The 24,566-nt window shown below is 53.5% G+C and overlaps 1 protein-coding gene across 1 annotated transcript in view; it reads left to right on the plus strand.

Annotated features, from left to right (window-relative positions):
- Anks6 (ankyrin repeat and sterile alpha motif domain containing 6) overlaps window positions 1-24,566 on the plus strand; it is a 47,377-nt gene continuing 22,811 nt past the window's right edge. Inside the window, exons 1-11 of the mRNA XM_076843251.2 lie at window positions 1-350; window positions 8,506-9,008; window positions 12,524-12,568; window positions 13,210-13,414; window positions 14,655-14,761; window positions 16,113-16,258; window positions 17,378-17,576; window positions 18,340-18,389; window positions 21,243-21,446; window positions 22,470-22,623; window positions 23,650-23,828. Coding sequence (XP_076699366.2) covers window positions 1-350; window positions 8,506-9,008; window positions 12,524-12,568; window positions 13,210-13,414; window positions 14,655-14,761; window positions 16,113-16,258; window positions 17,378-17,576; window positions 18,340-18,389; window positions 21,243-21,446; window positions 22,470-22,623; window positions 23,650-23,828 — 2,142 coding nt within the window. The remainder of the gene's footprint in view (window positions 351-8,505; window positions 9,009-12,523; window positions 12,569-13,209; window positions 13,415-14,654; window positions 14,762-16,112; window positions 16,259-17,377; window positions 17,577-18,339; window positions 18,390-21,242; window positions 21,447-22,469; window positions 22,624-23,649; window positions 23,829-24,566) is intronic.

The raw sequence follows: 24,566 nt of genomic DNA on the forward strand, positions 1-24,566 counted from the left end.
ATGGGCGAGGGCGGGCTGCCCCCGGCCTTCCAGCTGCTGTTGCGCGCCTGTGACCAGGGCGACACGGACACCGCGCGCCGGCTGCTGGAGCCGGGGGCGGCGGAGCCGGCCGAGCGCGGCGCGGAGCCCGAGGCGGGCGCGGAGCCGGCGGGGCCCGAAGCGGCTGGGCCCGGGGCGGCGGCGCCCGGGGCGCCGGTGCCGGTGGACTGCTCGGACGAGGCGGGCAATACGGCGCTGCAGTTCGCCGCGGCCGGGGGCCACGAGCCCCTCGTGCGCTTCCTGCTGCGGCGCGGCGCCTCAGTCAACAGCCGCAACCACTACGGCTGGAGCGCGCTCATGCAGGCGGCCAGGTGAGCGCAGCGCTGGGGACCAACCTGCCCACGGACGGCCGCAGACGCCCCGGGAGGCAGAGAGTCAAGGACTCCTTAGAGTTGGACCGGTCAACTTGAGCATTTTCTGGTAAACTTAGACTAGAAGTGGAAGGATCTTGTATTTAACATGAAGTCGGAGTCTTAGAAACTTTGGCCTTTCAAAACAATCTGGAGAGCGAGTAGAACCTTAGAGACTCGGGTTCTGATGTTTTAATTCATTCTTTTTTTGCAAGAAAGGTTATCTGAGACCCTACCTCTCACCGTGATTTGGCGTTGGAGGTACTGCGGAAACCAGTGAAGTCCCCACCCCTGTGTGGCTCACAGACTGGTGGACAGGCTAGACAAAGGAACAAACTTGAGCAGGAAAATTTGGGTAACTCTGGTGCAGTTGACCCAGTTTGGAGAGAGAGGGGAAGGTGTTTGGTAGAAATGATGTCCAGAAAGGAGGATGTGTCAAAATTAACCAAGACAGAAAAAATGGGAGGGGGAACCACATAATGGAAAAACAAGGTAGCAAGTGGGAGGACAGCGGGGAAGGATGTGGAGATGAAGTCTCCTTGCAGAGAAGTCAGGTGCCTGGTTGGTACTTAGAAGGGCCCACTAACCTAAGGACACTGGAGGGTCATAGAATGAGTGACAGGATCAGATTTGTGTTTTGGAAAGATCACTTTCACTGCAGTGTGAGTTGGACTGAAGAGATAGGCTAGAGTCAGAGAGGCGGCTTGGGAGGGGACTGTAGCAATCCAGAAAGAGGTAAGAGGCCTGGACCAGAATGGAGAGGAGGGAGTGGCAGAGAGCAGAGATGAGTTTGAGATTTACTCAGGAATCAGGTTCTAATGTCTACCTGGCCTTGGAAAGCGGGCAAGGAAAAGGGTGATGGCAAAGACTACCTCTGGATTTCTGGTTGATGGTAAAGACACTGAGCTGGAGAACACAGGAGAAGGGGCAGGTGTGAGAAGAGTGTGGCCTCAAGCACACCTCAGAGTTTCCAGCAGGGAACCAGATCTGGGGGTCTGGAGGGCACAGGAGGGTCTGAGCCCGAGGATAGGAAGTTGGTATAGGAGGAATTATCCAAGGGGAATGTGTCAGTTACTACAAGACAATCCTTGTAAACCTTGGGGCTTTATTAAAGCAATAACCATTTATTTAGCATCGTTTTGCCACTCTGGTCTCATCTGTCTTCTTTACACAGCTGTGGTCAACAGTTTGCCCATAACTGTGTAAGGGATCTGGGTGGCTGTTTTTGAGAGTTGACTGGATGTTGGCTGTGACCACAGGGGTGATGGGACTGCTTCTCTTTCATCCTTCAGCCGTCCAGCCTGGCCTGTCCTGTGTCAGCAGCAGTGTCCCTAGCATCAGAAACACACTGTTCACTTCTGCCACATTCTCTTGGCTGAGACAAGTTACAACACAATCCCAGATGAGAAGAGTGGGATACAGACGGTACCACCTGGTGGGGAAGAGTGGCAGCCTCATTTGCCACACCTGGAGACAGGGAGGGGAATACCTGCTGTCCATTCTGTCAATAATCTACTCTATTAATATTAATGGATTACCCATATGCAGGCCCAAGTCCAAGAGCTTTGTACATACTAACTTATCATACTGTCACAATAGCACCGGCATCCCTGTAGAGAGAAAGGGAAGATGGCACTGGTCTGTCAATGGCAGGAGAGCCCCAGATGGTGAAGGTTTGCAGGACGGCATTGGTGGAGGACTGAGGAGGATGTGAACACACAGAAAGTGCCGGTAGCTCTTTCAGGGAGCTTGGCTCTGGGATTGAGGAGGATGCTTGCCTAGGGTTTAAAGGTTTTTAGGATAGACAGAGTTGGGCAGGCTTACCAGCTGATGGGATGAGTCATGGAGGATATGGTGTTGAGATAAGTGGGGGTGGAGGTTCTCTAGGCCGGATTAATATTGTTCCTTATAGAAAAATGTGTTTTTAATTTGTCTTTTTAAAAAGGATTATTTAATCAAAAATGCCTCCAGATATTGCCACATGTCCCCTGGAAACCACTCTTTGATACACATACAGGCAGACGAGGTGGTTGACTTCAGCCTTGTTCAGACTCTACACTATTCTGCACTTGGCTTTTTCCACTTGATATACTCTGGCAGTTTTTCTGCATCGGTACTTAAAAACCTCCCTTGATTTCCAATAGCCTGACAATATTTTATTGTATGATAATTTATTTCACCAGCCCTTTGTGGTCATTTAGTCTCCTGCTGTTTGCATTCATGCTGCAGTGACCAGTCGGGTACACATGTCATTTTACAGGTGCTCAATTGTCGCTGCAGGAGCTTCCCTGGGGAGGCATAAGGGCCATTTGTAATTTTGATGGATAGTGTCAGATCTCCCTGAAGGTGTGCTTGTTTCCTATGGCTGCTGTAATCAATTACCACAAGGACACAGATTTATTGTGTTAACAGTTCTGGAGGTCAGAGGCCATGGGCCTCCCTGGGCTAGAATTAAGGTGCTGCAGGGTGGTGCTCTGTCTGGCTCTGGGGGGAATTCTGCTCCTTGCCTCTTCTAGCTTCTGGAGTGGCCTGCATTCCCAGGCTCAGGGGCCCTTCCGTCTTCACAGCCAGAAACAGAGCTTTACTCCCACCTCTCTTCCCTCATACCTCCTCTACCTCTAAGGAGCCTTCTACTTTCCTGTGCCACCTGCCACATTGAAAGGAACCTTGAGGTGACCCTGGCCCACCCGGGTCATCGAGGCTGCTCACCACTCAGCTGATGGTGACCTCTATTCCGTCCAAGCTTGAATGTCCCTTGATCAGGTCACGTAGAATATCTACAGTGCCTAGAGATAAGGATGTGGACACCTTGGGGGCCATTTATTCTGCCAGCCACAATAGTTACCCGACCCCTGCCCCCCACCACCCCACATCAGCAGTGTATGAGTGCCTGTCTTTCTCTGGCCTACAGAATATGTGATCAAACTTTTGGATCATTGCCAGTCTGATGTATGAAAATCTCAGCATAGCCGAGTTTGCACATTTTAAGTGGTTGGTGAAAGAAGCTTCTTTCCCTATGTGTGAGCCCTTTGTATTTTCCATGCCTTTTAGGAAAAAAAAAAAAAAAAAAGCTTTTAACAGTAATCTTCTCTTGGTGACTCAATATTTTATTTCTCAGAATTCTTTTCCAAGTGTTACACAGATGTTCTAATGTAACTTAATTTGTATTACTCGTAAGATTTCATTCTTGCAAATATTGTTTTCAGCCACCATATGGAAGTCCATCCATGGGATGTACTGTGGTTTGCTCTTACCCATTCCCCAACCCTGGGACATTGATGTGAATTAATTTATAAACCTACTTAGAAACCTACTTAGAGATTGCAGCCTGTGTTCACGGGCTGCCCATGTTTACTAAATCTAGCATTTTACCCATCTGTTTAACACGTTGACATCTTCTGTCTAAAGACACCTTTTCTCCTTGCCCAGAGTAGCTGAGGTGACTTTAAAGCCTTTTTATATCCCTCTTAATGGCACCACCTCTTCTCCTAGCTTTAAAACTCCAGGTAAATCCCGGACTTGTCTGCCCAGTGGGCTTTGGCATGGCCCTGAAATCCACACCCTTCTTTTTTTTTTGGTACTAGGGGATTGAACTCAGGGGCACTCAATCACTGGAGCCACATCCCCAGCCCTATTTTGTGAGACGGGGTCTCACTGAATTGCTTAGCACCTCACTTTTTTGCTGAGACTGGCTTTGAACTCGCAATCCTCCTGCTTCTGCCTCCCGAGCTGTTGGGCCACTGCGCTGGGCCCTGAAACTACACTCTCCTTTTTTTTGGTCTCTGCCTTGGTCCAGACCAGGCCTTTGTAGTGGCCCCCACTTGCTCCCTCTCTGCAGCTGTGCCTCTCCCCTGATGGCTCCCCAGCCAGAACCCTGAGTGTGGCATTCTAGGGCCTCCAGTTCAGACCCTTCCCTGTACCTCCTCTTCTGCTTTTCCTGGCTTCCTAAATCAAGGCGAGATGATTTCATCCAGGCCTTCTGTGTGTGTCTCTGCATTTTTTAAAGCTAACACTGAGTATTTATGCTAGGAATGTTGTCTCCATCTTATAGACGAGGATCTGAGATTTAGATTATGGAATTTGTCCCCAAGCTGACAGTTGGTCAGAGCTGACTTGGGGGTCCCACTGCAGGGCCCTCATCATAGCTGCATATATACAGGGGTGTCCCTTCTTCCCTTCTGCCCTCAGGGAAGACTGCCCGCTCCAGTTCCGCTTCTTGCAGGGAGCCTCCCATGCTCTGCACCTTTTCCCAAGTCCTCAGGAAGGCCTTGGTAGCAGTGTTCGCCATGCCACATCAGAGCTGGCTGCCATCCTCAGTGGTACCCAGAGCTGGCTGCCATCCTCAGTGGTACCCAGAGCTGGCCACACCTGAGAATCACTGGGATTGTTTTCCAAGGAGAGATTGCCGAGTTACCTTTCTGGAGGCTGTGATTCAGAAGTCCTGTGGCAGATTGTGAAGGGTAGGGACTGTGTGAGAAGAGGCTCCCAGTGGCTCTGGCATGTGGGTTTCCCTAACACAGAGGTCCTGGAGAGGCCACGGGTGCTTGCTGAGGTTCCCGACCACCTGGATGCCTCCCAGTGTCTCAGAGACCCCTGGTCACCAGCTTTTGCTCCTCCTCAAGTGCTGCAGGATGGTCAGCGTTACTTGATTGATTTCAGGTTGATTCCTGTTCATCTTGATGGAGCAGGAGACTCAGAATAACCTGTGATGGTTTAACTAGTAATAATTTAACTTTTTTAGAGGACTTTCTGTGAATCGTGGTGGCGTACAAAGAGCTGGGACTTGGGGCCCACATAGCCTGACTTTGTCGCTCCTGAATCGAGAGACTGAACTAACCACATCCCTCTTCGTGCCTCAGTTTATCCCACAGGTGCTGTTTGGGAAGGATAGTATGATATACTCTTATATTTCTGTGACAGTAGGGTAGGAACCTTCTTTCTACAAGAGGGTTAGAATCTGCGCTTGCTGTCACTGACTCTAGGTGGGTCCCAGGCACTCCAAGGCTTATTGGTAGTAGGGGGCGTCTACTCAGGGACCACCTGCCTGTGTGGAGTTGGGGTCTGTCTTACGCCTTAGTGTGGAGGAGTCATGTGGGAGACTTCCTGAAGTCAGTCTGTCATCCTGTCAGATCGGGATGACCCCTGTGTGGATGCTTTCTGGGCTCGTGTCCTCCTTCTCCAAATTGAGATGAGCCCCAAGATCCTCCTCAAGTGACACTCTGGCAGACACCACTTTGGCCCGAGTGAGCATCTGTGTATCACCCCCGGTCTTGGTGTTCCAAAGCTCATCGCTGGATCAGGCCATCAGAGGTCCCTGCCTGGACTTTGCAACTCTGGCTTCTTATAGAGGTTTTAGTGATAGACACGGTTACACGAATGATTTTTCCCATTCGTGAAAGAAGAGGTGGGGCTGAGTGCGCCCCTTCTTTGTGTCAAGTAATGTGCTTAGTGCTTTGAATGAACTAGCTTGTTTGGTCCACACAAAACCTTAGAGAATGGGTTCTATTTTAATTCTCCTTTTCCAGATGAGGAATTGAGCCAGAGAAACAACGTGTCCAGGCTGCACAGCTCGTGGCAAAGTCAGATTCACCCTCCAGCAGGTCGCCCCAGAGCTGTACTCCCAGCCGTAAATCTGATAGTTTTCTTCTTGGTGTTGGTGGCAAGGAAGTGACTCACTAGATTGGCCAGCGATGTCTGGCCAGGAGACTGGGTGGCCTGGTGTTTACTCTGGCGCTGATTTCTCCCTTGGCCTCTTTATCGTCCCTCCGCTTTCTTCATTCCCCTGCTGTGGGAGTGGCAGAGCTGGACCATGGGCCCAGTGCTCTGAGTGGTGGGAACGTGTGCTATCTTCAAACACAGGTGTGAATTGCTGAAATTAATTGGTAATCATAGCACCTGCTCAGAAAGCCCCTAACATCCCCATCTCCAGTAATTACCTATTAGAAACTTAGCATCCGAAAAATTATCTCAGCCTCTGTTGAATCTTCGTATATTTCCAGCCTAATTGAATGCTCTTTAGGGCTACCTGTGAGTTCAGAAAACATTCCAGAATTCAATGTACCTGCTCTAACTCAGCCCTTTGCTTCCCTTGTAAAAATTGGGTAGACTGGAAGAGCTGCGTGAGGCTTGGAGTTCCAGTTGAGATTAATTGCTTTCCCCTGTAATCTTCAGTTGTGAAATTCGAGGCAAGGAGTTCCCCTCTGGGCTTTCTAGGATCAAATGAGATAAAAATCTGAAAACACTTTGTGATCTGCCGTTAGAGATTATGCCAGGTGTTATTTTATGCTTGATCACTAAACAGTGCAATCTCTTTAAAGCCCCGACTCTGGTGGGCAGTTCCTCCATTATTTCTGCGGCCTGGACCTTCGTCCCCCTGGTTATTCTGTTTATGCATTCGCTTACCTGCCTATGGATGCACTTCCTGAGCTCCAGTATGTGCTAGCCCCTATGTTAAGGGCTGGGGAAACAAGAGTGTGCAGAAACCAGTTGGGTCCTTGGAAAGACCACAGTCAAGTGGGGGAGAGAGAGAGTTCTAGAAAGAGGGTTCAGGTGTGGACACAGAATAAGGTTGCAACTGACCTGGCCTATTAGGGGTTCAGTCTGGAAGCCACACAGAAAAGGTGAGATCTGAGCCAAAGCCTGAGCAGGACTGAGTGTGCTCAGTAAGTGCACACTTACTGAGGGGCTGGGGGGAGCAGGGAGGGTGGGGTTGGTAAAATAGCCCTCTTTGGGAAGCTGGCGTGTAGCCATCAGATTTTGTTTGGGGTTGCATGGAGGATGGGTGAGGGAACAGATTGGAGATGAGACAGGGGCAGGGGGCAGAGTTGCAGCCAGTGTTTCAGTGTGACTTGTCCCTCTCTCTGCTCTGGGAGAAGAGACTGGAAAGGCCCAGCCCCCAACCCCTCAGCTGGGGGAGCCAGTTTACCAAGCTGTCCCCCCTAAAGTGAGTTGCCCTGGGCTGTTAAGGTTCATGTCCCAGAAGGTATTTATAAGTTCAGCGGGAGACTTAGCCCAGCTCAGACCTGGCCCTGCCTCCACAGGAGGAGGGAGGCCCTGGATTTAGGTGAGAAGCAAAACCCGTTTCCAGAAAGGAGGAGTGAGGACAAACCTTAAAGCCGCCCTACAGATGCAGATGTTTGTGGTCTCCTGGACCTCTCAGGGAGAGCCCCTTCTGGTCATTCTTTCCTGGTTAGTCCGGGCCTCTTCCAGCTCGCACACTCTGCTGAACTCAACAAAACAGAACTTTTCTATCCACTGATGTTGAACGAAGGAAGAGATTTTGCAGGGAAGAGATACCTGTTTCCTTCTTCCTGATGTTAGGGTTGGTGGGCGCTTGTCTTCCCCGCTCAGGCTGGTTGAGGAAGGTCCAGCCCAGGCCAAGTTCTCAGCTGCCTGCAGTGAACATTCCTGCCAGCTGGGGGCAGCAGGCCGGCGTCGAGGTGCCTGAGCGCCTTTGCTGAACACCATGCCCCTCCTCTTGGCGTGCAGAGGGTGTGTTGGGGGCTGGGGAGGGTCGATGTCAATCAGACATGGGCCTTGCCCGTGGGGGAGATAGCACAGGCAGAGAGGCAGATTACAGGCTAGAAAGCAGAATAAAATGCACTCTGAGATGTGGGGGGCAGCCTGGCATAGGGGGAAAAGCAAGGACAACAGGATTCAGGCCGACCTGGGTTTCGACCCTAATGCTGCCCCTTACCAGCTGGGTGCCCTTGGCAGGTTGCAGAATGTTAATGCTGAGCAGTTAACAATAGCTGACGTGGAGAGACTGCTTCCTGTGGCCAGGCACTGCTCCCGGTGCTGTGTATCTATATTAACTCATTTAAGCTCCAGCAACCTTTGAAGTAGGTACAGGCGTGGGCCCATTTTATAGATCAGGAAATGAAAACGGAAGCAAACTCTGCAGGTTGATGGGGAAGCTGGAACCCTCCCTGGACAGGGCATTTGCTTATCTGGTGAGGCTGCATGTACAGGGCCACCGTGGTGTCTGACACCAGGGTAAGGTCATTTATTCTAGGCAGCTGTTGTGCCTCTAGTGACCAGTGACAATGGGGGCTATTGAGCTGTTTCCTCATTAGTGCTCCCTGTTTAAATGACCAATTTTCTATTTTCCTGGCAGATTTGGGCATGTGAGTGTGGCACACCTCCTTTTGGATCATGGGGCTGATGTCAATGCCCAGAACCGGCTGGGAGCCAGTGTGCTCACTGTGGCATCTCGGGGTGGCCACCTGGGTGTGGTGAAGCTGCTGCTGGAAGCTGGTGCTTTTGTGGACCATCCCGGCCGCTCCGGAGAGCAGCCGGGAATGGGAGGTGGCAGGGATGAGCTGCTAGACATTACAGCCCTGATGGCAGCCATCCAGCACGGGCATGAGGCTGTGGCACGTCTGCTGATGGAATGGGGTGCGGATCCCAACCATGCAGCGCGGACTGTGGGCTGGAGCCCGCTGATGCTGGCAGCGCTCACCGGGAGGCTCGGCATGGCCCAGCAGCTGGTGGAGAAGGGAGCCAACCCCGACCACCTCAGCGTCCTGGAGAAGACCGCCTTCGAGGTGGCACTTGACCGCAAGCACAGAGACCTTGCAGACTACCTGGACCCGGTGACCACAGTCAGGCCCAAAACAGGTCAGGCTACACCACCACTCTACCCCTGCCCCCACTTTGGTGTCGCAGAGGACCCCAAATTTTGTTTAAGTGGCTCAGACCAAGAATTGCCTGCCTGGAAGGGCACACAAAACTCAGAGTCTAGCCTTGCAGACCAGTGGGACTTGAGCTGTGGCGTGCGCACAAGTCAGATGGGGGTGCCTGTTACGGCAGGTTCTGTCCACCCTCCAGAGAGCGTGATGTGGTAGCTCTGGGGAATCCCCGGAGACCTACATAGCCAGGCCTCTCCTTCCTAACCAGGTGATTCTGATGCAGGTGGTTCTAGGATCCTTCTAGAACAAAGGTCAGCAAACTTTCTCTGTAGGACTAGATAATAAATATTTTAGGCTTTGTGGGCCATACAGTCTGTGTCAGAACTACTCGATTCTGTTAGAATGAAAGCAGCCATACACAGTATATAAATGAGTGGGTGTGGTTATGTTCCAGTAAACCAAATTACCATGACAGGCAGCAGCGGGATTTGGTCCCTGGGCCGTAGTTTGCTAGCCTCTGCTCTGGAACGGTGTGCTCAACCTCATCTGCTAGCAGTGAGGCCCCGAGACCAGTTTACATGAAATTAGTGAAAATCAGCCCCCCTCCTTTGAATTTCTTTTTTCTTTAAACATTTATTAATGTGTTTCTGTTTCCCTTTTTCTTTTTTGGGGGGGGATGAGGGGTACCAGGGATTGGATTCAGGGGCATTCCACCACTGAGCCACATCTCCCTCCTTTTTTGTATTTTATTTAGAGACAGGGTCTCACTGAGTTGCCTAGCACCTCTCCGTTGCTGAGGCTATCTTTGAACTCAAGATCCTCCTGCCTCCACCTCCCAAGCTGCTTGGATCACAGGTGTCTGCCACCATGCCTGGCTGTCCTGTTCTTTTTTGCCATTTTTTTCCTGGCATTTATAAGGTGGTTTGAACGATCCTTAGCGAATCTGCCACAGGACACATTGCATTTCCAAACCTTTAGTCCATCACGTGCAATAGGCCCAGGAAACAGTGTCACTCACACAGCAGGATCAGATACAAGTGCTCACCTCCTGTCCAGCAGGCCCAGTTTGAGACAGTTCTCTCACTCTGCAGCTGGGTGGCCTAGGACATGTTAATTGTCCCTCTAGGACTTCCATGTCCTATTTCATAAAATAGTCATAACACATTTCCCTGATAAGGCTTTGTGGGGAGTCATTAGGGTCATGCCTATAAAATGTTTATCCCAGACACACACACACACACACACACACACCCAGGATCTCTTACCCACTGATCCACACCCCAGCCTTTTCTTCGTGTTTTATTTGAGACCCCCTTTTTTTTAAGGTTTTATTTTGAGACAAGGTCTCGCTGAGTCCTTAGTTCCTTGCTAAGTTGCTGAGGTTGGTCTTGAACTTGCCATCCTCCTGCCTCAGTCTCTGCAGTCACTGGGATTATAGGTGTGCGCCCCACCCCCAGCTATAATATGTTTTTATGGATCATAACATTCTTTCAGTTATTTGACGAATATTTATGGAGTGTCACTATGTGCCAGGCATCCATCAAGGCTCCTGAGATATGTCAGTGAACAAGTGAGATTCAAATCCTTGCCCTTGAGGACTTTGGCCTCCACAGGGGGAGACAAGCAATAAATAAGAAATAAGCATATTAAATAACCTATATAGTATAAGGTAGAAGGTGCCATAATGTTAAAAGAAAGAAAGAAAGAAATGAGGGTGAGGTCCAATGATTAGGTGTATCAGAGTTGGACAGTGAAGGCTGCTGTATTGAGTAGGGTGGTGGGCAGCCTCCTTGAGAAGGTCATTTTGGCAAACTTGCAGGAGCCCTGGGAGTGCACCAGCATCTGGTAGGACAATGGCAAGGGCAAAGGCTATGATATTAATGACAGAGATTATTAAATAAATGTCCACCCCCGACCAGGGCCTTGTCTATCCCGCTGTCTCCCTTGCATTAGCTGCAGGAAAAGGCACCCCTGACGCTCTCACTGTCACCGTGGCAACCCCACTGCCATGGTGGTGGTGCAGAGGTCAGGGGTTTCTGCCCCTGGGGATGGGAGGTCTGTGGAGCTGCTCTTACATGGACCAAGCACAAAGCCCAGAGCAAGGAGGGGCCCAGCCCGGGTGACTGGGCACCACAGTAAGCTACCCTGGCCTCCCAGGGTCAGGCTGGACTGTCAATAATTAATTCACACCAGGTGGCTGCTTAACAGCCAGCACTAAGAACAAGTGACACACTCTTCTGTCAAAGCGTCTTGTCATGAAAGGCCCCACGCACAGAAGACTGGACTTGTGAGTACTTACAGGCACATGGCACATCTGTAAGGGCTGGGGTGCGGCACTGCTCCTTGGTAGTTTTTCACAGACAAAATTAGACCCCTGATTCTGTGCTGCGTCTGCACTTGATGTTCAGGACCCCGGAGTTCAGTAGTCAACTCTACTGGGGTGATGACTGGGGCTCGTGAGGATGGCAGTCACCTTTGGATGGGACTTACGCTTCTCTGAAGCATTTTCCCAGGTGGATCTGTGTCGTCCTTGGATCCCTGCAGCAGCCTGGGGACATGGTTATTGTCCCCCGTTAGTGATGAGGAGACACCCTACTATAGGAGTGTGCACTCAGACTCACTCCTCACTGCCCGAGGGAGAGGGCTGACCACACCAGAGTGGGCCAGGGTCACGGGAAGTCCTGCCTGGGGCCTCCCACGGGCAGGCTGACCCGAGATGCCTGCCTTCTGGCAGGGGCAGGGAACCTGCTGGCCCACACTTGGAGGAGGGTTTGGAATAGGCACAGAGAGGGTGGGCATGGGGTCCCTGTACCAGCCGAGGAATAGGGGCCATTACAAGGACATCCAGGTGAGCAGTCCCTGTCAGGCAGCTGTGTCTGCAGGTCTGGGCAGGGAGTCGTATTCAGATCACTTGGTACTTCGGAAGCAAGATAAAAAATTAACTTTGTCTTTTCCAGTGGCCACGTCTGTGACCTACCATTGAGCCCAGCGGCTCATGGTTGTATGCTTCGTTTTTGAAAGAAAAGAATTAAAAAAAAAAAAAAATTCTTGGGCTGGGGTTGTGGCTCAGAGGCAAAGTGCTTGCCTAGCATGTGTGATGCCCTGGGTTCGATTCTCAGCACCACATCAAAATAAATAAAATAAAGGTCCTAAAAAAAACTAAAAAAAAAATTCTTACAGGAATCCAGGTTTTTCCAAGACCATACTTTTTAATATGTCTAAGACAGGATATCCCCAACTTTGGGACGTCTGAAGATGATTGCTTCATCAGTGTGGGCATAGAGCAGTGGTCTGTCTCTGATGTGTTCTCAGAACCCCATGGTAAGAGCCCTTCCAGAAGGACGGCCACCTACTTCCTGTAGGTCTCTGCTTAGGTCTCTTCTGAGAAGTGGATCCCTAGAAATCGGCTGTGTTGTTATACCCCGTGACTTTGCTGTTATATGAAAGCCTTTCTGTGATTAACTTTTAAAATCTCTCTCTTTTTTTTTTTTTTTCCTTACCCAGATGAAGAGAAAAGGCGACCAGATATTTTCCATGCATTGAAAATGGGTAAGCACTTTAGAAAAATCTTTGTGGGGTATTGAAAGAGCACAGGACCACATTCTCCTAATTTAATATTTATAGTCCTTTTTAAGGCCACCCAGAGTATTTGAGAAAGGAACAGGCCATTCGTTGTTCCTGAGTCTCCAGTTCACCAGGGAGTTCTCAGGCTCTGGAGGCCTGTATCTGTTATGGTGTTCTACCCATAGTTCCAGACTGCCCTCCCAGGCCCCTGCCTCGCCAGCCAGATGGTGAAGCTGGGCTGTGGCCTCTCCCTGCCTCTCTCTGCACACCCACCACTCCATTCTTATGATAAAAGGCTTTTTGGCTTAAGATTCCCTCTTGGGATGCAGACCCCATCTCCAGGAAGCCCTCCCTGATCCTCACCCTCTAGGAGGACCTAGATTCTGCTACTCCATGCCTGTTGCCCTTCATCTCCCTCCTTTGTCTGTTAAGACACAGCACTTCCATGCATTCTTGTGCTGTCTTCATCCCACGGAGACTGAGGGATTCGAGAGAAGGGGATCCATCTTGGCTGACCCGTGGGTGGCCAGAGGCAGGGTCAGCACAGGTGTGTGCTGAATGAGTCACCTGGATAAACCTGGGGCACTGGGACCACGGGTCACCTGGCCTCCTGCTTCTTTTTGCAGGAAACTTCCAGCTGGTCAAGGAGATTGCTGACGAAGACCCCAACCACGTGAACCTGGTCAATGGGGACGGGGCGACCCCACTGATGCTGGCAGCCGTCACGGGGCAGCTGCCGCTGGTGCAGCTGCTGGTGGAGAGGCACGCGGACGTTGACAAGCAGGACAGCGTGCACGGCTGGACGGCCCTCATGCAGGCCACCTACCATGGGTCAGTGCCAGGTCCACCCCTCCAGGGTGAGGCTGAGCAGGTGCTCAGGGGCTCCTGATGGGGATTCCTGGTCCCAGAGGCTGCATGTGACCTCAGGGCTTAGAAGACAGGGGGCATGTGAGAGAGAAGGAGGCCAGTTCCTCCTTCCACTTCCAGGATTCCCACAGCCCTGCAGGATTTCACCGGTGCCCCTGAAAAGCCATGTGGCAGGAACACTTTGGGCAGAAAGATAACTCTCAGCTGCACAGTGGATTGGCTCATTCAGAGTTTTCACATTGAGCTATAGAGAACCCTGTAAGTGGCCCCTCTTCAGTGAACATGGGCATTCACACATGGGCTTCCCGTGACATTTGGCAGTGAGTCACGCTGACCCTCTTTTGCACAGCCTTCAGTGTGTGTTGGAGGTTTACAAATCTTTCTCACGCCATGGGGGTCACCGGCTGAGGCCCTCACCCTCCTCTTCATGGGCCTTGTAGCTGCTGAATGTTCTGACTCTACTCAGGGGCCTTTCCTGTCCCTGTTTCTGGTGGTCATTTCACTTTCCTGCATTAGCTGGAAGTACTAGCTTTTCTTACTTGATGAGTCTCCAACCTCCCTATCAAACATCTTGGCCTGTAGGAGTCTTTCACCATGTAGGGGAAGGGGGGCATTCAGCAGTGAGGTCGGCATGGGGTCAATGGCCAAGGGCTTTTGGGGCAGAGCCCTCAGTTGTTCTTCTGGCTGCGGAAGGAACATTAAGACTCTGGTTCAGGTCCCATTTGCTTCTGGCCTGCTTGGGTGGCAGGGAGTGATGGAGCCTGAGACTGATTTCCCAGACCTGTCACATGCTCAGAGATGGAGTGCAGAATCTTACACTGTCAACCTTGTTACCTAGCCATGCTTTTGCTTTTAGTGGGTATGTGAGTCAGTTTCATGTCACCATAGCAAAATACCCGAGGCAACTAGCTTATAAAGAGAAAAAGGCTTAGATGGCACTGGTGTGGGGGGCAGTGAGTGTCTGAGCAAGTGCTCATGTCTCCAGCCAGGAAACAAAGAGACAGAGGCTGACTCCACTGTCCCATTTCGTGGCTTGTCCCCAGTAATCTGAGGAGTTCCCCTAAGGCTCCATCTCCCACAGGTCCATAGCACCTCCCGGTACCTTCACCCTGGCCACCAAGCCTCTAACACCCAGACCTTTTGGGGACATTCCGTCTCTGAATATAGCAGTGAGAGTAACTCTGACTTTTTCTTTCCTCCCCAGGAACAAGGAAATTGTCAAATTTCTGCTAAACCAAGGGGCTGATGTCACTCTTCGGGCAAAAAACGGGTACACGGCCTTTGACCTAGTGATGCTGCTGAATGATCCCGGTGGGTTACGGGTTGCAAGTCTGCACGTCCTTCTCCTCTGTGAGCCGTGTCTTAAGCCCTTGCTTCCTCATGCAGGAGGACAGTCCTGAGGTGTCCAGGGCTCACCTCGTGACCTTGGGGCAGGCACATCCCTCCCCAGTGAAGTGGGGGGCTTGGGCCAGGACTCCCTGAGCCTCCTCCCAGCACCAGCTCCTACACATCTCCAAGGAGTCGGGGCAAACCACGGAGTGTCTGCTTGCCTGGCCCCTCACGTCCTAGAACAGTATCTGCGTTTCACCTGCAGTGACTCCAGAGGGAGCATGAAGGCCCCCTGACCAGCAGAATCCAAGATGGAGCAGTGACCCTCACTTTGTTGTGTTGGGGGAAGCTGCAGGTCAAGGGTGCCAGGCCAGGGACATCAGCACATTAGCCTCTCTTGGTCCCTGGCTGGCACCTGCTGGTCCCCTTTAACCCTCCCCTGCTGTGAAGGGTCCCCTACTAGGATTGGGGCTTCCAGTTAGGGACAGGATCTCTCTGATGTGCCACCTCTCTTATTGCCCTGGAATTTCAGCTCTAAGGCCGAGAAACGCAGAGGCCCTTCTGAACCACAGGGTTTGAGCCCCATGCCAGGATCTCAGCTGCTGGTCATAGGGCAGAGAGGCCTGCCACCTGTCCTGAGTGGGGGTGGTAGGCAGGGGTGCCCTTCCTAAGAGCCAGCACCCCCCCCCGCCCTGTCCTCTCCAGCGGCCTCTGTGCTGCCCTCGTAGCATGAGGACACGTTCACCAACCCCGAAGCTCCAGGTTTTCCTTCTGTGTGGATGTGACCCTGGGGATTGAGCCCAGGGCCTCGAACAAGCTAGGCATTGCTGTGCCACCAGCTATATCTCCAGCCCCCCCAGATTTTCTTCTTCATGTTTTTCAATGTTTTCTTTTTTTAATAACTTTGATTAATAATAATAGTGTTTAGCCTCTGTGAAGCTCTTGCTGCATGCCATGCATGTGAAAGTGTGTGAAAGGAATTTCCTTGAATCCTCAAGACACATTTATGTGGTGGGTGTCCATTTCACCCCTTGTAAATAAGCACAGAGAAGCTGCACGGTACACCTGGGATCACACAGCCGGGGGGGGGGGGGCAGCAGAGGCAGGATTTGGGCCTCTGCAGTGGCCTGCCTTGCTGGTTTTTACCCTGGTCAAGTAGTTTGAGCCCGCGGGCTTGTCTGTGCCACTGTGAAGATCAGGTGGGCAGCAGGAGTTGAGCTCCTGGCTCTGCAGCTGTTCCCCTCCTGGTGAGGCTGGCGAGGGTTGGCTCGGCCCCCTCCCCAGGGCCCAGCAGACATATATTCAGGTAAAATGCTGCCTTTTGTGTCCGTAGACACGGAACTTGTTCGACTGCTGGCATCTGTCTGCATGCAGGTGAATAAGGACAGGGGCCGGCACAGCCGCCCGCCCCCGCCCGCCTCGAAGGTCAGACAGCCCTGCAGCCTCCCCGTGCTGCCCGATGACAAGGGTGGGCTCAAGGTTTGTCTTTCCCTGTCTTAAAGGGACTTGTGGGCCAGGGAGGTGGGGGATGGGGAGAGCCTGCTACTTCCTGTTACTAGAGGACTGGTTCAGTTCAGGGGCAGGGCCCGCAGGTCTGGCAGGTGAGTTGGGGTGAGCAAGGGGAAGTGATGGGGTCCAGGGAAAGCTGGGGTGATCATAAGCAGCACTGGCCACTTTGTAAGGATGTGGGTCCACGTTGCCAGATCTTCCTGATTTTTTAAAAGAGGAATCGGGACTCCAGGTTTTGCAGTGGAATCTCCATTTATAAATGGAGGGAATTAAAAACATAATTTCCCACGAAGAAGTCCTAAGCTGGCCAAACTGCACCTCTTTGCAAGGTGTTGTTTTGCCTCTGCTTCACTGTGCCACCGGGGTCTCCCCTTGGCCCACAGACCCCTTCTGCTGCTTCCTCGGGACGCCCCAAACAAACTCTAGTTGCCGATTTCTAACTGCAGGCCAATGGTCTGTCTGCTGTGGCTTCTGTTTCCCCCACCTGCTCTCATTGTTTAAAACCAAGCTTGTTTTATTCCTGGGAATGTAGACAGGAACCCTGGCCTGGTGCGCTGACTCTAGTTCTCTAGTGCAGTCCTGCCTTCCCTGCCCGTCATGCAGGTCTCCTCTCCCCTCCCCAGGTGGGGTCCTCTGAGCAGTCCTGGGCCATCTTCTGCTTTAGCTGATCCTTCCCCATCCAGAGACACCAGGTGCTGAGCCTGGGGTTCTGATGACCCGGGACTGCTCAGAGGCCAGAAGGAGCTGCCTGTGGAGCAGGAGGAGGGGGCTGTGCAGTGGGCCACCTGAAGGAGTGTGGACTTTGTGTCTGTCCATCTGCACCTGTCTTGCTGTAAAGCCTCGAGCAGCCCACCCCCTTTGGATCTGCATTTCCTTTGGATCTGAGCAGATGAGGGAAGGCCACCAGGTTCCCAGAATCCAACTGGAAATGGTCAGGAAAGATTTAGTTGGACGACCAGGCTGGTCATGCAGGGGTGCTGTGGCTGTGCCCAAGACCTGGGCGGGCAGGCTGGCCCAGTGTTGTCACTGTCCCTGGTCTGCCCTCCCTGGCATCGCTGGAACATGACCCGTCTCTGGTTGCCTTGACAGTCCTGGTGGAACCGAATGTCCAATCGGTTCCGCAAGCTCAAGCTGATGCAGACGCTGCCCCGTGGGCTGTCCAGCAACCAGCCCCTGCCTTTCTGTGATGAGCCCGAGCCAGCTCTGGACTCCACCATGAGGGCAGCCCCCCAGGACAGGACAAGCCGCCTGGGACTCCCTGATGCAGCCCCTGTGACCAAAGACAGCGGTAAGGAAGGCCTGAGGTCATGGGTTCCTGTCCCTTACACCTCTCTCATCTTGGAGAAGCACTTTTTCTTTCTATCAAGTGCATCCGGGCTGAGGCTCATGGGTGGGGCTGTTCAGCAGTCTGCTCTGCACCTGCCGTCCTGGGATGAGGCCGTGTGGGAATGTGGCTCTGGAGCAGAGCGCTGGTGTGGGCACAAGGGGCAGAGGTGGGACACGCTCCTGTACATAAGATGGGATGGGCAGAGCTGGCCAGTGCCCAGGTCGTGGGTTCCTGTCCCTCATGCCTCTCATCTTGGAGAAGCGCTTTGTCCTTCTATCGTGCAGCTGGGCTGAGGCTCGGTGAAGCGACTTGAAGGATAGGGAGTCACCTGTGGGGGTGGGTCGTGAGCTCCCTGCCACTGGGGCCTTCAGCAGACTGGACGTCTTTGTCCAGCTGCTGACACATCTCCATACTTGGGGAATATCGATTAGGTGAGATCCTGCGAATCAGGACCAGCTCCTTCGGCACCACTCGCCGAGACAGACTATTGAGCTGGGCGCTGCTGTGTCTTCCCCAGCACAGCAGTGGTTTATGGAAAAGCTTGAAAAACGCTCCTAGATGCCTTTTAGATGCTTGCCTTCTATTAAAATATTGAATACCAATTATTATTAAATATTTAGCCATTCAGGAGAGCCGGCTTTCCAGAGGAAGCCTGCCAGTCACTCACCCTCTCCCCACGGTCATGTGGGAGGGTCATTTCAAGAAGTTTCCATTTGTCTCTCAGGTCCCGGGAGCACAAGAGGAGAAAAGGAGGATGCATTATTGACCACCATGGTGAGTGGGGGGCCTTCCTAGAAGCACGTCAGTCTCTGCCAGTCACCAGGTGATAAAGGAGGGATGTGGGCACTGACCTTCCTTCCTGGTGGCCACAGAGGGGGCTGGTGATCAGATGTGTTGCAGAGGGAACATCTCTGGCACCAAGGAGTCTGGACAGATGCCAGCCCTAAACCCCAAGGCCCTGCGGCTCTCGGGGCCAGACCTGGGTTCCCGGGGCGGGGGCTGAAGGGTAGACGTGATGGGAAGATCAGACACGAAGACTCTCCGCTGTGGTTATGGAGAGTCAGGGGAAAGGAGGCAAAAGGGAGGGTGCATTCCCAGCCTGGGAGAGGCCTCACTTTCCTAATCTATAGATCAGAGATGTATCAGGATTAGATTCGGCAATGAGAATGAGCAAGTCCCCGAATATGGTGGTATACATAAGGCAGCAGTTTATTTATCTCAAGTAGAGACTAGGCACTGTGGAGCTGGGGACCCAGATGCCTTCTACCTAGAGTTCCCCACGCATGAGTTCTATTCCCAAGGTCGCCTCCTGCTCCACAGTGGGTGCCAAAGCTCTGGCTGTTACTGCCTAATTCCAGCCAGCAGGGAGGAGGGAGAAGAGGCTGCCAGGGGTCCATGCCAGCTGTCTTTGAAGAAGTTTCCTGGAAACTTGCACACATCACTTCTGCTTGTATCAAATTGGTTAGAATTTGGTCACATGGCTCCATCCTGCTGCCTGGGAAGCCGGGCAGTGAAGCCTGTTCCAGTTGGTCATGTGCCCGAGTAAATACCACGGATGTTATTTCTAAGATGCAGAAGGCAGATACTGGCGGACAGTTTGCAGTTTCTGACTTCGGGGTAATATCTGTCAGGGTTGTGATTTTTAAATGAAAGCATCCCCAGGAAATTCTTAGCCTGGTGCTTGGCCCAGAATAAGCTCTACTGTGTGACCTTGGGTATGTTATCTTGCCTCTCTGGACTTGGTGTTTTGTGGACTAAGAGCCTGGTCCTTCAAGTTCCTTTAGTGCTAAAACCTGATGCTGGCCAGCAGAGGGCAGTATTGGAGAGGACAAGGGAGCAGTCACTGGCCCAGAGGGCAGGGCGTAAGCAGTGCCAGGGTCTGCAGAGCCCATCCAGCCTCCCTGGCCCAGGCAGCCACATGCCCTGCCCTGCAGCAGGTGCGCATTGACGGCCCTAACCTGCTGTGGGAGCTGGGGCTGCTCCACATTTAAATACGTTATCAAACAGCAGCAGTTCCATTCGATAGGGAGTCAGAAAAGCTATTATAGGAATTTTAGAAGATGCATAGATTCAAGAAAGGAAATAAAATCACCCTTGATTGCACACCCAGATAGAATCGTGGTTGACATTTTGTGGTATATATCTTTTGAGTATTTTTCCTAAGCATTTTTTAGCATCTATGAATATGATATCATGTTATGTATAATAATAGCAAATACCACAGCACTTACTAAATACCAGTCACTATTCTGGGCGCTTTACGTATATTAACTCATTTAATCTCCCAGAGAGCCCTAGGAGGCTGACAGGATTACCTTCTCCCCTTGCTGTCTGGGACCCACCGTTTTCGTGTTAAACACTCTTTAGCCACATCATGTTTAATGACCCAGCTACAGGACATTCCACCTGGAGTATCTTTCTCCAAGACAGGCCCATCGGACTTCGGAGCGTCTAGTGTTTGATGTCTGGACGTCTCTGTGGACTGTCTCTGTTCCTCCGTTGCCCCACTGCCTCACTGTTTCTCAGGGTCAATGTCTAGAAATGGAACTCCCGGGCAAAGGGCAGGCATGTCATTGGCTTCCGAAAAGGCTGCAGCAACAGAGATGGGTAGCCGTGAGTGGAGGCCCCATGCATGGTGGGTTTGCAGCCGTGAGGGTCCAGGCCAGCCCCCCACTTGCCAGATGAGGTTGTTGAGTCTAGAGGGGACAGAGCCCATTCACGGACCCTACAGAGGCAGGACAGTCTGTGTGGGAACCCAGGAGGCTTGCTCTCCTGTCCTGTAGGTCTCAGGGGCCATGCTCGCTGCCCCACGGGGGATGGCGGATGGCCCATGGCCCTTCTGGCCCACTGAGTGGGCGTCTGCAGCCACTGGCGCAGAGCTGCTGCCTGCCCAGCTCCCGAGGCAGGTTAGCTGTGGGGTGCCCATCCCCACCAAGCGCCATCTGGCACCGCGTTCGCTGTCTTCTCTTAATTAAAGCGAGCGTGGACCGTGTGAAGGCTTTTCCTTGACAGTCCTACAGTCATCACTGTGTGGATTTTATACTGACCCCCCCCAACCAATCACATTTTCAAAATGTAAAATTAAATTACAGTTGAAAATGTCAGCGGCAGGAGGCGTGGCTGGGTGGGCTGAGAGGTGGGGGCTGGGAGGGGAGCGTGCCTGGGCTGCAGCCCCTCACCTTCCTCCCCCAGCCCCAGCTCTGCTCAGGCTGGGGGCCCTGCAGCTCTGCACCCTCTCCTGCCCACCTGGTCCCGGGCCGTGCTGTCCTATGCATCTGGAGTTCTCCCCCTGTCCCCCCACTCACCACGCCCTCCCTCGGGCTGGTTCAGGCCACCCTCTGCGTTCTCTCCTGCAGCGGGTGCCCCTGCCCTGCCTTCCCCATGTCCTCTCCCTGCAGCAGGTGCCCTTCCTTGTACCCCCACTGCCATCTCTTCCTTGGCTCCCTGTCCCTTTGTCCCCCAGGTCTTGCTGTAGCTCCAGGTGGTGCTCAACCCTTTCTGGAGGAAAACTGGCTCCTGGCTTGGGTGGGTGGGTGGCTGGTGTTGGTTCTGAGAGCAGGGGAACCCGGTCCTCCCAGGGTGGGGTGGCCCTTTGGGGTTTGTCTCACCCTCAGTCTGTCTTTGCAGCTGCGAAATGGAGCCCCCTTCACCAGACTCCCGAGTGACAAGCTGAAGGCCGTCATCCCCCCCTTCCTGCCCCCTTCCAGCTTTGAGCTGTGGAGCTCTGACCGGTCCCGGACGTGTCCCCATGGGAAGGCAGACCCTGCGAAGACTGTGCTGCCCCAGAGAGCCAGCAGGGGCCACCCTGGGGGCAGCGGGGGCACTGACACGGTGAGTCACCAGCCCACAGGCTTTTGCCCCACCCGTGGGGTTCCTGATGTGTGGCAGGCAGAGGAACCTCAGGCCGACTGGCCATCCCCTGCCTCTTGTACAAGGAGACATGCAGCTACCCAGGGCGGGGCCAACCTGGGAAGCCAGCATGAGCCCCCTCTTCACCCTTGGCTTAGGCACCTCTCGGCAGGTGTGAGGAAGGGGACAGCACTCACAGGTCTTGGGGACTGGGACACAGACATCTCTTCTGGGGCTGCCACCTGGCTCACTGCAACTTTCATTCATCACTACCAAGTGCCCCCAGGGCACCCAGGCCAGAGCCAGGAGGGGTGGACAGTGGGGAACGGAAGCCCTGGGAGCTGGCAGGTCCCTGGAGATCCCCCACAGTGGTCACAGTGAATGTGCACTCTCGCTGTGACGTGAATGGTAGTGGGCTGGTGGGGGGCTGTGCAGGGCCCCCTGGAGCCCTTGGCAGGGAGGGTCTCAGGGACCTGGGGCAAGGGCCAGTGGTGCAGGGCCAGCTGCATGGATAAAGTCCCTAAGGTGCAGAAGGGACCAGCCAGGAAGCCAAGGGGTTCCATGTGATGGGCAGAGCAGATCAGGTCATAGAGGAGCGTGGCCAGCGCTGGCACTAGGGACCCAGGGAGCAGGAGGATCTGAGCAGGCTGGGGGAGGGGAAGACATTCCAGCCAGGGACCGGCGGGGACCCCTTGGGAGAGGCAGGCTGGGATACGGAGGTCAGTGGCTGTTCTGGGCCAAGGGGTCTTGTCCTGGGAGTGACTGGGCCTGCCTGGGGATTCCAGTGAATGACACGGTCCGGTTCTCCTCTTGAAGGGCCCCGGGGTCAAGTGAGACCAAAGGGAACGAACGACGTCAAACAGGCCCAACCTGAGCTGATGGGTTCTCAGAAGATGGGACTGAGCTCTTGGGGGCCAGGCAGGGCCAGCCTGCGCCCGTCGTGGTCCTGTGCATCCCTGGGGAGGCGCCACTGTCCCTAACCACTACTCGGCCTTGTTCTTACAGACTCCCATCCGGCCAGTTAAATTTCCCAGTCTCTCCAGAAGCCCAGCCTCTCCTGCCAGTTCTGGAAACTTCAACCACTCGCCTCATTCCTCAGGCGGCTCCAGCGGGGTCGGGGGCATGAGCAGGCACGGCGGAGAGCTCCACAGCCGCTCAGGTGGGCAACCCCTCGGGCTGGGGGCTGCACTGGCCTGCTGTCCGTCTGCACACGGTCCCAGAAGTGGCCACGCGTGCTTGTGGGGTTTGCAGTGGGTGTTTGCAGAGAGGCCTTGCTGGGCGGGAGTCTGGAGTCTCTTGGGTTGGCTGTTGCAGTACTGGGGATTGAACCTCGCCCTCACCCATGCTGGGCCAGCTCTCGACCACCGAGCTACACCCCTAGGCCCTAGATTCACATTTTCATGGATGTATGAGAAACTATTTTCTTCCCAACCACCGTTGCTTACACAGCTCAACTTGTTACACAGAGTCCCTTAGGCACCCACAAGTGACCAGCATTAAGATTTTGGTGTTGGGGGCTGGGGATACAGCTCAGTTGGTAGAGTGCTTGCCTCACATGCACAAGGCCCTGGGTTCAATCCCTAGCACCACACACACACACACACACACACACACACACATACACACACACACACGCAGATTTTGGTGTATATCTTAGCAAAGTGCCTTTATGAATATTAGGAATATTTTTCGGATGAGCAACTGGGTCTCAGGACAGTGAGGTAGCTTGCTCAGCATCACACAGCTCTTCAGGAGCAGAACCAGGGCCCCGGGGGTCTGACCTCAGAGCCTGCTCTCATAGCCATGGGCCTTCCTGAGCTGGGTGCTGCTGGCCCGAGGCCGGTGCTCTGTAAACAGCAGCTAGTGCTCCCTGCAGTGCCGGCCCTGGGCGCTTACTGTCTCCCTTTCTTTTGTGACTCAAGGTCATGGGTAGCCTTGGTGAAATGGGAAGAGGGACAGTGGCCCCTGGGGATCAGTCCAAGAAGCAGAGCTCCCTGAGGACCGTGAGACCCAGGGAAGAGCAAAGCCAGGCTGCATCAGGCCTGCCCGGCCTCTTCCCCACCCCCACCGCAGAGCCTCTGCAGCATGGTGGCCACTGCCCGGCCACCTTCCGGTCCTGGGAAAGCCCTGCCTGGGCCGGGAGTACTCAGGCCTGTGGTGGTCATTCCTGTTTCCGTCTCCTCAGGTGGCAGCGTGGACAGCGTCTTGTCCCAGATCGCTGCCCAGAGGAAGAAAGCAGCCGGCTTGTCGGAGCAGAAGCCCAGCCAGCGGTCCAGCCCTGTGGGGCCAGCACCGGGGTCCAGCCCGTCCAGCCCGTCCGAGCGTCCGGTCTCTTCTGCGGGCACCGCCGTTCCCAGCAGCAAGGTGCTCGTCCTGTGGCGACCGCTCCTCTTAGGCTCACAGACCTGTCCTAACATGGCTCCCATGCCAGGCAGCACACTGTGGCCACTCTCACACTGTCACCAGGGACAGGGGCTGTTGTGGAGAAGGGAGGGCATCAGGGACCTCTGAGGGGGGCTCAGAAGGATGGATGAGGAGCCAGCTATAGGACGGGCGGGGCGGAGCCTGTGGGATGCAGGAGCAGCTTCCTGATGCTTCAGAGGCGAAGGTACCATACGGAGGGGCTGAAGAAAGGTGGGAGGGATGGCTGAGCCTCACCTCCCTGCTTCTGGTACCATTCCTCTATTAAGACAACCTGAGAGCAATCACCACACTTAGTGTCTCTGGAGTTTGCAGTGGGTGTTTACAGACGCCTTGCTGGATGGGAGTCTTTAGTCCCTTTAGTTTTTGTTTTTGTTGTTTGTTTGATTTGCAGTACTAGGGATTGAACCCAGGCCCTCACCCATGCTAGACCAGCTCTCTACCACCGGCCTACACCCAAGTCCCTAGATTTATGTTTTCTTGGATGTATGAGAAACTGTTTTCTCCCCAACCACCATTGCTTACACACTCTCTTTGTTATTCAAAGTCTCTTGTGCCAGGGGTGTTGGGGGGCGGGGCTCTGAAATTAGGTTCCTTTTGCAATTTAGCTCCAGAAAGTTTTTCCTCTTGTACGCAAGAGCTTCATTTCCACTGTGTTCAGAATTGTTGGTGGAAAGGAAC

The sequence above is a fragment of the Callospermophilus lateralis genome, chromosome 2 (assembly GCF_048772815.1).
Source record: "Callospermophilus lateralis isolate mCalLat2 chromosome 2, mCalLat2.hap1, whole genome shotgun sequence".
Taxonomy (NCBI): Eukaryota; Metazoa; Chordata; class Mammalia; order Rodentia; family Sciuridae; genus Callospermophilus; species Callospermophilus lateralis.